Here is a 15531-nt window from a genome sequence, read left to right as displayed (position 1 = left end):
GGTACAATTTAGGTTTGGGTGAACGGATAGAGTTGGGAACCTGAAATTTAGAATTAAGATTACTAATTATTAGATAGTTTTTGAAATTTCGTACGTATGTCCGAAAAGTACTAAATGTGGTGCAATTTGCATTTGGGTGAACGGATAGAGCTAGGATCCTAAAATTAAGATTACAGTTGGAGTGTAGGATTGATATATTTTTTTTTAATTTCATACTTACATATGTGTAAGAAAAGTATTAAATTTGGTACAATTTGGATTTGGGTGAATGGATAGAAGTGGAATCCTGAAATTTGGAATTATGGTTATTGTTGCGTGAAGCATAGAGACAGATTTCGGAAATTCGTACTTATGTACTAAGTATTATGTACTTAAGTACTAAATGGTACTAAATTTGGTACAATTTGGATATGGGTGCACGGATAAAGCTTCTAGAGATCTTATATTTGTTAGGATCCTCTCCGAGAGTTTCTACTGTAGTCAAAATGATACGAGTAACGTTCCTATGGGACACCTTACAGGGGCCCAGCAGTAATGACAATGTCATGGGTAGGATTTTCGGGACAGATGGTCCTTCAGATTCTACGATGTGTTTAGCATCAAAAGAATACCTAGACCAAATTGGAAATCTATTGAAATAAGAAAACATTGACAAACAAATATCAGAACAAGTAAAAAAGTATCAGTCGGCTTTGCCGACAGAGATATACCCTCAGCCTATGTGAATTTAAACTTTCTTCTTCTACGGACAGATCGAATGTATTTAGGGTCTTTTCGGAATTTTTTGGCCCTGGAAGTGGATCTTATTTTGAGAGTCATATCTTTTCCATAGATATCGCGTCCACTAGTCATTTCAGTGGGTCATCGTATAACTTTTGGACCACTATGCCAGGTGGCATGGATTTTACCGCGGAAAACATAATATCGCTTTAAACAGGACCACAACGAACAGCATCAGTATAAATTATCAAAGGATTTTCGAACAGACCCTTAACTGCACTTAGACACAAATGTTGAACTTTTGTGGGGGAGGTACCCTAAGAAGAGGACCGATGTGGGCCATTTTAGAAGTTAAACTAAATTTGGACAAAATATTAGGAGATCCAAAGTTTGGGCCAAATTGGTTACCGTTCGGGTTCAAGAGATATCGTGCATTCCATTTTAGTGAAATTTTTTAAATACTGGGGCAAAGTACCGCAATTTGTGGACAAGTTTGGACAAAATATGACGAAGGCCAAATTTTGGAGCAAATCGGTATATCAGTTCGTGCTCCCCAGACACAACATATGGGGCTATAGGAGTTTTTTTACACCTTGCGGGCTGTTTTCTCCAGAAGTATGGACTTGCCCCTGAAAAAACTTTCACTGTCATAACTCTGGCAGCGAATGCAAGTTGCTTCAACAAAAATCAAAATGATTCTGCAGCAGGCCTTAAAGTGAACTTATCTGAATTTTATGTAGGAGGTACCCGAAGGAGTGGACAAATATAGTCCATATTCGAACCTGATCTATAGCTGGTAAATATATTAGGATCTGTAAAGTATGGACCTAATCGGTCACTCCCATCAAAAGTTATCGTGCGCACAATTTTTCCGATCTTGATCTTTTGTGAGGGAGGTACCTGAAGGAGTGGACCGATGTGGCTTATCATCGAACTTAAACTAAGCTTGGACAAAATATTACGAATGCCAAATTTTGCACGGAATCGGCAGATCCGTTCGAGAGTTATCTTTCGCTCCAACCACTACACACTGTGTTATGGGTTTTCTTCACCTTTCAGGTTATTTCTCTGGAAGTATGGACTTGCCCCTGATGAAACTTGTACCGTCGTATAGGGGACAGTAAATATTAGTTGCGACAACAAAAATCAAAACGATTCGACAGCAGGTCCTAAACTGAACCTTTCCAAAATTTTGTGTGTGGGGTACCCAACGGAGTGGACCGATTGAGTCCATATTGAAACCTCGTCTAAGTCTGGTAGAAATTACACGATGTGCAAAGTATGAACAAAATCGATTACTCCCTCCAAGAGTTATAGTGCGCACAAATTTTCCGAACATTTTCGAACGTTTGTGGGGGAGGTACCGGAAGGAGTAGACAAATAAAGTCCATATTCAAACCTGATCTATAGCTGGTGGATATATTAGGATGTGTAAAGTATGGGCCAAACCGGTCACTCCCTTCAAGAGTTATCGTGCGCACAATTTTTCCGAACATTTTTGAATTTTTGTGGGAGAGGTACCGGAAGGAGTGGACCGATATAACCCATCTTCGAACTTACACTAATCTTGGACAAAATATTACGAAATCCAAATTTTGGACCGAATCGGTTCATCTGTTCGAGAGTTATCGTGCGCCCCAGCCAGCCAGACATACGGACGGACATGGCTAAATCAACTCCAAATTGTCTGAAAGGGATTTCGTCCAAACATACTTGGGGTCTAAAACCATTATTTCGGCGAGGCACATTTTGCCCGTATGAAAGTGTCGAGCCAAATGGCGACAAAAATCTTAATCTTAGTAGGCAAAAACCAATTTTTGCCCGCATCTGGTTTCAGTGCCACCATCAGAATCTACATCGATATATATTTATTTCAAGGCGATCAATCTAGAATCGTGGATGTAGCATCACACATTATTTTTGGGATAAAATGAATATAGCTCCATTATCAGTGAAGTTTTTAAATCTCTGTTTCCGCAAAAACGAAGATGCTGTACCAGTTTTTTCATTGCAGTGGGAACGACCCACGGAAAACACGATAAAATGCGCGATATTTTCAAAAACAATTTTAGGTGATTTTTCCTACTTTGGAATTTCTCGTATCCCGCGTTTTTTTGTAGATGGATTTTCACGAATAATGGTTTATTAGATCCGGGACGTAAAAATCTAAAATTTGCAATAAAGTACGAAGAAATCGAATAAGGCACGAAAAATATGATTTTTGGGAAAAATGTTCGCACTAAATTTCCGTTTTTGGATACAGATTTTTGTGAAGCTGTGTGGGCTACATTCACGGCACATACATCAAACAACTCAGAATCGCGAGTTCTACAATCCTTTATATGATTTTTTGAAAAACCTGTTTGCGGAACGAAATTAGAAGTAAATTTCTAAAAACACTTAAAATCTGGCTTCAAGATGTCAGATGTCATCATTTTATGGTAGACGGAGTTCAAATTTTGAAAAGTTATACAAACGGTTTTCGAGTAAAAAGTGGTAAAACTTGAAGATTCTTGTGCGTAAAAGAACAGAGCTAAAAATTGATCTACACCGACTCCTAGAATCTGACTCCACAAAACTGGTTAAAATGAGTTCATGTGACAAATGTACATTTTGAAACTGATAATGAACATTTTGTATAGGGTTTAACACGAATGTCATATTATATTTAAAATAACAAACATAAATAAGAAATTTAACAAAAATGTCAAATGCAATTGCTTGTTATTATCACAAAACAAAGAATATCTGTCAAATAAATTACTTGCAGTTTGTACATACATATGATTGTATTAATGTGGGTAATATTAAACAAATAATTTTATTTTTTAATATGTAACCAATTATATTTATTATGTACCTTAAAATAAAACAAGTAAAAAAGTATCAGTCGGCTTTGCCGACAGAGATATACCCTCAGCCTGTGTATATTGAAACAATTTTTTTCGCAAAAATATGTATGTTTTTAGGGGGGTTTAAAAATTTTGGGCGTTTGAACCTACAAAAATGTTGATTAGGATTAAAGATCAAAAGTTATGCGGAGGAAATACTAACAGGAATGCCAGCGACAACATATGGTGCCATAGGGGGTTTTTACACTCTTCGGGCTGTTTGATCAAGAAGTATGGACTTGCCCCTAAAAAAACATTTACCATCGTAATTGAGGCAGCGAATGCAAGTTGCTTCAACAAAAATCAAAGTGATTCGAGAGCAGGTCTTAAAGTGAACATATCCGAAATTTTGTGTGGGAGGTACCGGATGGAGTGGACAAATATAGTCCATATTTGAACCTGATCTATATCTGTTAGATATATTAGGATGTGTAAAGTGTAGACCAATTCGGCCACTCCCTTCAAGAGTTACCGTACGAAAAATTTTTCCGAACATTTTTTAACTTTTGTGGGGGAGGTACCTGAAGGAGTGGACCGATGTGGCTTACCTTCAAACTTAAACTATGTTTGGACAAAATATTACTAAGGCCATATTTTGGACCGAATCGGCAGATCCTTTCAAGAGTTATCTGGCGCTCCAACCACCTCACACGGTGTCATAGGGGTTTTTTGCAACTTTCGTGCTATTTTCTCAGGAAGTACGGACTTGCCCTTGATGAAACTTGTACCGTCGTATAGAGGGCAGTGAATACAAGTTGCTGAAACAAAAATCAAAGCGATTCGAGAGATGGCCCTAAACTGAACTTCTCCGAAATTTTGTGTGGCAGGTACCCGACGGAGTGGACCTATTGAGACCATATTGGAACCTCATATTACCCTGGTAGAAAGTTTACGCTATACAAAGTATGGAACAAATCGGTCACTCCCTTCAAGAGTAATCGTGCGCACAAACCTTCCGAACATTTTCGAACTTTTGTGGGGCAGGTACCGGAAGGAGTGGACCGATGTAGCTCATCTTCGAACTTAAACTAAGTTTGGGCAAAATATTACGAAAGCCAAAATTTGAACCGAATCGGTTCATCCGTTCGAGAGTTATCGTGCGCTCCAGCCAGCAGGACAGACAGACAGACAGACAGACAGACAGACAGACGGACGGACATGGCTAGATCGACTCCAAATTGTCTGAAACACATTTCGTCCAAACATACTTGGGGTCTAAAACCATTATTTCGATGAGGCACATTTTCGTCGTATCAAAGTGTATATACCCTCCTTAGCCTAAAGGCTGAGGGTATAAAAAAAACATACTATTATCAAAATACAAGTAATGAAAAGAATGCCTGTTTATACCTACACAGATTTGATACCCACTTTACGATTTATATGCATGTCGGCAGTCTGAGTGCCGTATTCCTGTTATTAAAAATAATTATGAATTTCAGGTTATTAACCAGTTGCGTAGAGAGGTCGGTTGTTGCTACCATTCATTCAAATTAAAATGTTAAATACTTTTATTGGGTGGTTTTTAGAAGATTTAAATCATTTTGTCATTACTGAATGCCGAAACACTCTTTTTGTGGTTTTTCATTGAAATTTTGTTTCTCGGGATTTTTATTAAAATAATCTTAAAATCTAAGTATAGTCTGCAATAACAGGAAAAAAATTTTGTTTTATATATGTTTGTACATAATTTTTGCTCCATGATTCTTTCCTTAATTTATTGTCCAAATTACCCAATTTATTCCCACGTCGGAATTTTATGTCTACAGGTAATTATTGTTTTACTGATGCTGCAAAATTGACTTTCTTATAATTGAGCCATAATGAAGGTTTGTTGACATTTGCCTTTCCGTGGTATTATCTAGGGCTATAACCGAAAAATATCAAGTGTGAAATACGAGTATTGTGAAGTACGGTAATGTAGCTAAAACTTTCAAAATACCGAAAATGGGGAGGTACCGTTTTATGGGGCTATATGAAAACGTGGCCATATACTGACAAATTTATGCGAAAAAGTTTTGTAGCCCCAAAGAAATTTAAATACCAAATTTAAGCAAGTTCGGTATGATTGTATGTCTGAAACCTTTACAATTCCGAAAATCGGGAGGTATACTGACAAATTTCTCGGGGAAAGTTTTTAGCCTAAAAGAATACTAAATACCAAATTTCAGACATTTCGGTAAGATAATGTGGCTAAACATTCAACATGTGAACCAAAGAAGACATAATAGACTAAAATCATTCAATACTTATAATTGGGAGGCACCGTTTTATGTGGGCTTTATCAAAACGTGGACCGATATAGGCCTGTTTCAATACCAAACATCCTAGGAGTATTATATATTTCTGTACCAAATTATGAAGATCTATCTTAAATATACCTAGAATTTTATTCTGACCAAGAATATACATTATAGGGTCTTCGATGAATATTTGTTGAATTTCGGAGGGACCGGGGTACCACCCTTATGTCTTATTTAAATAACGCAATACTTGCAAAAATTACGAATGTAACGGTTTGAATATCAATTTGCGTACTCATTTGGGACCTAATATGTTATATCTATAAAACTACAGATTTTCATAAAATTTGCAGACAATGTTCAAAGTTGTCCCATGGTGAAACTAGAAAATATATATTGATGAATTTCGGACGTGCCAACATGAAAATTAATTTGCGAAAAATGGTGGTTGCATCTCAGAATCTAGGCACTTCTTTGAGGCCTATCCAAAACTTTGTCATGAAATTTGCAGAAAATATTCAAGCTTTGCCCATTATAATGTATATTTTTATTAATTTCGAAAGAGGTAGGTCACCTCTCCCAGGTCCTATTTTTTAAACGCTATATATTGAAAACATTTGGCCATTTCGGTTTAAGCATTATTATACCCTCCACCATATGGAGGGTATAATTATATTTGTCATTCCGTTTGTAACACATCGAAATATTCGTCGGAAACCCTGTAAAGTATTGATCAGCATAAAATTCTATGTCGATTTAACCATGTCCGTCTGTCCGTCTATTTGCCTGTTGAAATCAAGATACAGCTCGCAATTTTAAAGATAGAGAGTCAATATTTGGTACAGAAGTTTTTATTACTTGCAGGATGGTTGGTATTGAAAATGGGCTATATCGGTCCACGTTTTGATATAGCCCCCATAGAACGGTACCACCCGACTTTCGGTATTTTGAAGGTACTAGCTTCATTATCACACCGAAATGGCTGAAATTTGGCACTTAGTCTTCTTTAGGGGTATAAAACTTTCCCCCAGAATTTTGTCGGTACCGGTCCACGTCTTCATATAGCCCCCATAGAACGGTACCTCCCGATGTTCGGTATTTTGAAGATTGTGGCTTCAATATTCCACCAAAATGGCTGAAGTTTGGTATTAAGCCTTTGTTGGGGGTATACAACTTTCCCCTATAAATTTGTCGGTATAGGCCCACGCCTTCATGTAGCCCACATAGAACGGTACCTCCCGATGTTCGGTATTTTGAAGGTTGTGGCCTCAATTTTCCTCCGAAATGGCTGAAATTTGGTATTTAGACTTGGATGGGGATACTCAAACTTCCCCTTTAAATTTGCCGGTATAGGTCCGCGCCTTCATATAGCCCCCTTGGAAAGGTACCTCCCGATGTTCTGTATTTTGAAGATTGTGGCTTCAATATTCCACCAAAATGGCTGAAATTTGGTATTGAATTTTCTTTGAGTCTAAAAACTTTCCGTCAGATATTTGTCGACGTTGTGAAATACCCCCGATAGAACGGTGTCTCACATTGTTTTCCCGAAATTGCTGAAATTTTGTATTAAGTCCTCTTCATACACGAGTTGAAACTAATTTTTCCATTTTACTTCAATACAACTCGTGGTGGAGGGACAAGTTCGGCCTGGCCGAACTTAACGCCGTTCTTACTTGTTTTGAATTGTAAAGGGGAATATATTGGAAATGGAATATGAAATTCACAAGATTCAGATATGCTTGGAAATTTCAGATTCACTTTGGCAGTTTTGTTGAGATGTGTGTTACTTATTATTTGTTTCTAAATTTTAAAAATTAAAATAAAACAATTACATTTTAAAAACAACAAATCTGAGATTAAATTAAGCTGCATTACTTTGCAAATAATAATAATAACAAGTATGAACGGCGTTAAGTTCGGCCAGGTCGAACTTGTTATGCCATCCACCACGAGTTGTATTGAAGTAAAATGTAACAATTAGTTTCCATTCGTTTATGAAGAAGACTAAATACCGAATTTCAGAAAGTTCGGTAAAACAATACAGAAATTTTTAGACTCAAAGAAGACTAAACACCAAATTTCCGATATTTCGGTAAAACCTTCAAAATACCGAAAATCAAGAGGTACGCTTCTATGGGGGATATAGGAACCTGCGGACCTGTACTGATTATTCCCTTCTGGAAAATTTAACAACCCCATGGAAGACTAAATAACAAATTTCAGTCTTTCGGTGGGATATTGACGTCACAACCTTCAGAATTACGAAATTTGGGAGGTACCGTTCTATGGGGGCTATATCGAAACGTGAACCTATAACGACGAATTTCAATCAGAAAGGCTTTTACCTCCAACAGAGACCAAATACCAAATTTCAGCCATTTGGGTGGGTTGCTGTGACCACAACCTCCGAAAATCCGGATGTACCGTTCTATGGGGGTTATATGAAGGCGTGGACCTATACCGACAAATTTCTGGTTCAAAGTTTTATACCATCAACGAAGACTAAATACTAAATGTCAGCCATTTCTGAGGAATATTAAGGCCACAATCTTCAAAACACCGAAAATCGGGAGGTACGTTCTATGGGGACTATATGAAGGCGTGGACCTATACCGACAAACTTCATATGGAACGTTTAATAAATGAAGACCAAATAATAAATTTCAGCCATTTCGGTGGAATATTGAGGTCACGACCTTCAAAATACAGGAAATATAGAGGTACCGTTCTATGGGGGCTCTACAAAGGCGTGGACCTGTGCCGACAAATTTCTGGGGGAAAGTTTTATACCACCAACGAAGACAAAATATCAAATTTCAGCCATTTCGGTGTTATAATGAGGCTAAAACCTTCAAAATAACGAAAATCGGGCTGTACCGTTCTATGGGTTCTATATCAAAGCGTGGACCGATATAGCCCATTTGCAATACCAGACATCCTAGGAGTAATAGAAACTTCTATACCAAATTACAAAGCTCTATCTTAAAAATTGCGAGATCTATCTTGATTTCAACAGACGGACGGACGGAACGACAGGCGGACATGGTTATATCGACTTAGCATTTTGCCCTGATAAAGAATATAAATACTTTATAGGGTCTCCGATAAATATTTCGATGTATTATAAACGGAATGACAAATTTAATTGTACCCTCTATATTATGGTGGAGGGTATAATAAGTAACACACATCTCAACAAAACTACCACCCAGAGCTCCTAAATACTCGCTCGAATTCTACTTGCGAGTGAAGCGAGTTCGAGCGGGAGTTGTCGCGCGAGTAGAAAAAATAAATCGAGTATACTGTATTTTTACTCGTCAGTCGCTAAGCATATTTTAGACTTGCTCGTTTTTACTCGCTAGTGAAAGGTTTTTGCGAGTACGAGTACTTGAAGAGAACGAGTTTTGCAAGAAAAAACGAGCGGGAGTGGAAATGCTCTAAATAGAGTACGAGTGTACTCGAAGAGTAAAATCGAGTGAAAAAAATATTTTTTGCCGTTTGTGTGTTGTTGCGTGTGTAGTGGCGAACAGGTTTTGATGTTCCTGTGAACTGAATATGGAAACAGCAAGTTGTTCGGTGGTTCAGAGGAGGTAGTTCCGCAGTTCGGAGGATGCGGTCGCAGGTCCAGAGGAGGTAGTTTCGCAGTTCGGAGGTCCAGAGGAGGTAGTTTCGACCATCCTCCGGACTTACGACCACCCTCCTCCGAACAACTTGCCCTTTCTATCTTCAGTCCACAGTAACATCAAAAACTGTTCGCTACCACACACGAACACACAAACGGTAAAAAATAAATACATTTTCCTACTCGACTTTAGTCTTCGAGTAAACTCGTACTCTATTTCGAGTATTTTCACTCCCACTCTTATTTTTAAACCAGGAGTACTCGCGAGTGCTCGCAAACACGGCTGCCAGATTTGACGATTTATCGTAATTTTGACGATTTTTTTTGGTCAAAAATTATTGATAAATGACGATTTGACGATTTTTACCCATAAAATGACGATTTTTGGTATTTTGCTAATACAATACAATTTTCGTCATTTGATGAATAATTTTAATTTAATCATAAATGTTACATTCATATAAATTCAGGGATTTGTTAGGAATGTAGTAAGATAATTTTCTCAATCAAAAACCAAAGGATTTTCATGTAAGAATAAATAAAGGCCTGCTTGCAGGAAAACTTTCAAAAACAGTAGACTTTTTCAATTTCTGGTAAAAAAGAGCAATGAACTGCGTGAACTTTTTTATATTGAGCTCTGCACACAATTTTTAAAATTTAAATAGATTTGATTTTTGAAGCAATTTTATTCATTTTTCGACATCCTTAAACAATTTTCACACTTCGTGAAGAAGGTGCGAAAGCAAAAATTGAATTTCGTGAACTAAGGTTTTTGGAGTTTGGGGAAATGTTTGAAAATAATTAAAACTAAAACAAAAATGGATTAACCCCGACTAGTTAAAGATGATAAACTCAAATATTTATTTACAAAATTAATAACATTCTCGTTAATTTACTGATTTGAAGATTATTTACATATTTAATAACATGAATATCCATTTTATGTTTCTTTCAATACAAAAATATATCAAAATATTTCAATATATCAAAATATGCGTATTTTAATTGTTGACGATTTCTTTTGACGATTTTATAAAATAGATTTGACGATTATTATTTTAAAAATCGTAATTTTGACGATATTTCATAAAAATATTCTGGCAGCCCTGCTCTCACAAATAAAACAAAAGAGTGGAGAGTAAACTTCTTTTAAAGCTCGTACTCTTCGAGTACTCCCACTCACAGGTAGTGAAAACGAGCTACTCGGACTTTTTGCTTGCACTCTTTGAGTACTCCCATTCGTGAGTAAAAACGATCTCTGCTGCCACCCATCACGGTTGTGTTATGTTGATTTTCTGCAATTCAATGAGCGCATAACAGTGGGAAGTATTGATTTGGTTTGCATATACGGCTACCAAAGTTTTCAAGTTTTTTTCTTGGAATTCTCATTTAAATGAATTCACCAGTTACATTTGTTCTTGGGCTTAGGGTCGTCAAAAAATTGGGGAAGAGTTTTTGTTTCACTACAAAGAACTAAGAGAACTGATAAAACATGTGGCGATGCTCGAAACTATAGTCTCCTATGGCTTTCCCAAAATCAAAACAATTTTACCTATAATCTACTTTAAAAATATTTGTTTTTAAAATTTAAAACCAACAAAATTGAGCTTAAGCTGCATTACTTTGCAAGTAATAAATAGCTTGAAATTTTTTTTTGAATTCAGGAACAAACGATTGGTAATTTGTATATTTGAAGAGACAAGTTTGAGCATTAATATTATTAAAAGAATACAAATGAAGCGTGTGCATATTGCGAAGACGATAATAGTAAAACAAGTTTGACAGTACATATGTACACACTTCCTATCTATAACATTAATTATAAATATACGCTAAAATTACCAACTAAATGTTAGTCAACACTTAACGTCGTCGACAAGACAATAAACAGAAGCTATGATTACCTTTCCCGTACTACTTTTAGTTTGTGGTTTTGTAAGATTCGGACAAACAACTATTGCCGGTGATAAGCCATTCCATAGTCCAATGACAATGCAGGCAATGCAAATGGGACAAAAACCGCCATTTGATTTCAATCAAAAGCCACCAGATGAAGAAAGGAGACCAGACTATTGGTATGCATTGGCTCGAGAAGAGCTCTTGCGAAATGTTTGGAAACAGGATTTGAATGTGAATAAAGCTAAAAATATTATTTTGTTCCTCGGCGATGGTATGTCATTGAGTACGGTAACAGCGGCCAGAATACTCAAGGGACAAAAGATCAATCACACAGGAGAAGAGCATGTGTTAAGTTTTGAAAAGTTTCCTTATACCGGTTTGAGTAAGGTAAGTTTAGAATATTTTCAAAAAATTTTGCAATGAAAGTTGTGTTTTTACCTTCAGACCTATTGTACCAATGGCCAAGTGGCGGATTCAGCCTGTACCGCCACAGCATACCTGTGTGGAGTTAAAACTAATATTTTCAATATAGGTGTTAGTGCCAATGTGGAGTTTAATAATTGTTCGGCCAGCATGGAAGCTGCTAATCAGGTATCCTCCATTGCAGCCTGGGCTCAGGCCGAAGGAAAATCCACAGGTTTCATAACCACTACTACCTTAACACATGCCAGTCCTGCCGGTACCTATGCTCATGTGTCGAATCGTTTACATGAAAGTGATGCTGATGTTTTACAATTTGGCCAAGATTCAGCAAGATGTATGGACATTGCCCAACAGTTGGTTTCTCAGGAACCGGGTCGTAATTTTAATGTAATGATGGGTGGTGGTATGGAAAAATTTCTACCGTTCTATCAACGTGATGCCCACGGTAACTTTGGGGTGCGTCAAGATGGCAAAAATTTAATTTCAAAATGGCAGGATGATCATCCTCACAGTCAAGTGATTACAAATCGCGAGCACTTATTGCAATTGAATACTTCGGGAATTTCTCATCTTATGGGAGTATTTCAAAGTAAATCCTTGGATTATCATATTTTGGCAAATCAAAGCACACAGCCATCGTTGTCGGAAATGACTGAAGTGGCCTTGAAGCTGCTACAAAAGAACGATAAAGGTTATTTCATTTTTATCGAAGGTGGCAACATCGATACTGCCCATCATGAGAATAAGGCCGGATTGGCCCTAGAAGAAACTTTGGAATTTGAAAAGGCTATTCAGTTGGCTCGAGATATGACTGACGCCAAGGATACCCTCATTGTTGTTACCGCAGATCATGGACATCCTCTTACTATTGTCGGATATCCCACTCGTGGTAATCCAATATTAGGTTTGAATAAACACGATCGTGCATTGGATGGTTTAAAATTTTCCACACTCAATTATCCACTGGGACCGGAACAATTTGTGGATGCCCAAGGTAAACGTTTGAATTTGGAGAAAATGCCTCGGACTATTGGTGAGTGCCACATGAGTTGATGATACCTTCAAAGCTGATGATTTATTTATATGAATTTCCTTTAGAGAGTATTTTCCCCAGTTACATTAAAACATCTTCCGGCCATCACTCGGGCGAGGATGTTGGTATTTTTGCCTCTGGTCCTTTTGCCCATCTTTTTACCGGAGTATTGGAGCAACACGCAATACCTCACTTGATGGCCTATGCTGCTTGTATTGGAAACGGACCAACAATGTGTAACGATGTTTATGATGAACAGATGAAGGCTGGTAATGATGTTTATAGATTTAAGAAGTAATTAGAAATGCCGTATAATCTCGGACTCCATATTTTTCGACGATGTCCAAGTTATCGAATTGTTCGGATTACCGAATGGGAACAGAAGTAAATTATTTTCTAGGATTAAGTCCCTCCTGGTAGGCATATAATAATACTTTTCGAATTGTAATTGCTAAACCTGAACACTTAAATGAAATATAGAAATTAAAAATGTTGATCTGAAGTAGTCAATATTCGGACACAAGAAGAAATAATACGATATACAACGTTTGGTTTCTCCCTTCCAGGATTTTTTTAGGTACTAAACAGTTTAGTTGGTGTCTTTTTTGGTGTTTTTTGTCCATTATCTTAGGAAGTGTGGTCAGATTTACTTAGATAAATAGAGCGATACGCCTCACACTGGTCAAAACCACTGATCTAGCGGCGCGAAAGTAAAAAAAAAACAGACTATAAAACTGAGAAATGTTTTAATATTTTGTTTTTACTTTGTTGTTGTTGTAAATATTCTCTTAGCTGTTCACTATCCAATGCAAGAAACTTTGCTGCATCAGAATTTAAGAAAATTGTTGCAAAATATCTTACTTCATATAGCATAGCTTATTTTTAATTAATAGAGGAGGATGTAAATTAAATGAAAAAAATCGTTTGCGGCCTGGAGGTACATATGTATATGTACGACTATAACTATAGTTAAATAGGCATAAATTTTCAAAAATTATTATTTTTCTTGTGTTTTTTAGCGTAATGTACTTTTGTTAAATGGAGCGTAACTACAAAAGTTCTCTAATGCCCATTATTTTTCGACAAATTAAATTGGACTTCCTAGATTCCAAATAATCAAATTTTGGCTGCATATATCCACAAATCTTGCTGATAAATGCATGGAAATGTAGCTTAATTCCTCAATACCAATACCAAAAATAAGTTATATGGCGGCTATATCAAAACGTTGACTTATGTCCACAATTTTTGGTGGAGAATGTTTGTGTCCACTGGGAACTCCAAATACCAAATTACACCTAATTTGGGCGGAAAATGTAGCTTACATGTCCCAAAATATTGAAAATCGGGAGGTACCTAAAAAAGGGCCTATACCCAAACGTGGATCTATGTCCACAATTTTTGGTGGAAAAGTTTAGTGACCACTAGAAACCCTAAGTACTAAATTGCAACTAATTTGGAAGGAAAGGGCTGCTTTAGTTCTCAAAATACCAATAAATAAAAGGGATTGATTCGATGTGTTGGAAAATCGGATGCGCATCAATTCATTTCCACTATTACGCGGTTTATATGAGTTTCAAGTGTTGTAATATTCAACATAACTTTATTTTCATTTTATGTCCCAATTGGAAATCCTTCTGATTTAATATAATGGTCTAAAAATGTTAGCTAATAGGATATCTATAAGCCAACATTTGATTGTAACAAAATATCTTCACTATTTTGATGAAAAAGACGAAGAACTCAAACATTTTTTCCTATAAAACCATAAAAAAACAAGTAAGAGAGGGTTATAGTCGGACAGGGCCGACAACGTGATACCCTACTCTACTACACCTGGTCATAATTTTCCAAGGAATTTCTTTTATATGAGTGCGACATATTTTAGCCGTCCGGTCATACATACATAAATTGATATACATGGTAACATACCAGAGATATAGAACATACATACATATATACGCTGTCATTACTGGAAACGTAAGGTATTATTTTTCGTATTTTATAATGACAAATCGGGGCTTTTTCTCTACATATTATTAAAACAAGTTAAAAGTATCAGTCAGCTGTGCCGACGGAGATATACCCTCAGCCTCGGACACAAAGAAAATAAGTAAACTCAATACTTATAACGTCTCTATGGTTCTTTCTTTAAATTTTGGAACAATTTCCCAAAAAGAATGGACCTTGACTCCCAAAAAAATTGTACCGTCGCAACAAGGCAACAAATTTAAACAATCCGAGACGAGTCCTTAAATGGCACTCTTTCTTGAGTCGATATAGTCCATATTCGACCCTGATATATGCATGGAAGTAATATTCCACATCCTTAGTTTGGAACAATTCGGTTAGTACCTTCTGGATTAGAGAGCAGGTCCTAAACTGAGGGAATGGACCAATATGGTCCATCTTCCAACTTAAACTAAGTTTGAACAAAAATGTTATGAAAGCCAAGTTTTGGACCAAATCGTTTATTCCGTTCGAGAGTTATCATGCGCTCTAGCCAGCCTGCAAACAGACAAACGGACGGACATTGCTAAATCGACTCCAAATTGTGTGAAATGGATTTCGTCCAAACATACTTGGAGTCTAAAATCATCATTTCGATAATCTCGTTGGCCTAATTGTCGAGGGTATAAACAGTTATTAAAAGAATTTTAGAAATAGTTTTTGGTGATTTTTATCGAATCGATCAATGGA

At 36.7% G+C, this 15531-nt stretch overlaps 1 protein-coding gene across 1 annotated transcript; it reads left to right on the top strand.

Moving 5' to 3' along the window:
• Positions 1-485: 485 nt before the first annotated feature.
• Positions 486-13129, top strand: LOC141386708 (alkaline phosphatase-like). Its single transcript, XM_073955626.1, has 4 exons — positions 486-549; positions 11401-11762; positions 11820-12831; positions 12897-13129. Exons 1-4 carry the CDS (start codon positions 486-488, stop codon positions 13127-13129), a joined length of 1671 nt encoding a protein of 556 aa, XP_073811727.1.
• The last annotated feature ends 2402 nt before the right edge of the window (positions 13130-15531 follow it).

Source organism: Musca autumnalis, unplaced genomic scaffold (genome assembly GCF_047663935.1).
Source record: "Musca autumnalis isolate F117 unplaced genomic scaffold, ASM4766393v1 scaffold_5, whole genome shotgun sequence".
Taxonomy (NCBI): domain Eukaryota; kingdom Metazoa; phylum Arthropoda; class Insecta; order Diptera; family Muscidae; genus Musca; species Musca autumnalis.
The sequence above is the reverse complement of the archived record's forward strand: the minus strand, read 5'-3'. Positions and strand labels throughout refer to the sequence as shown.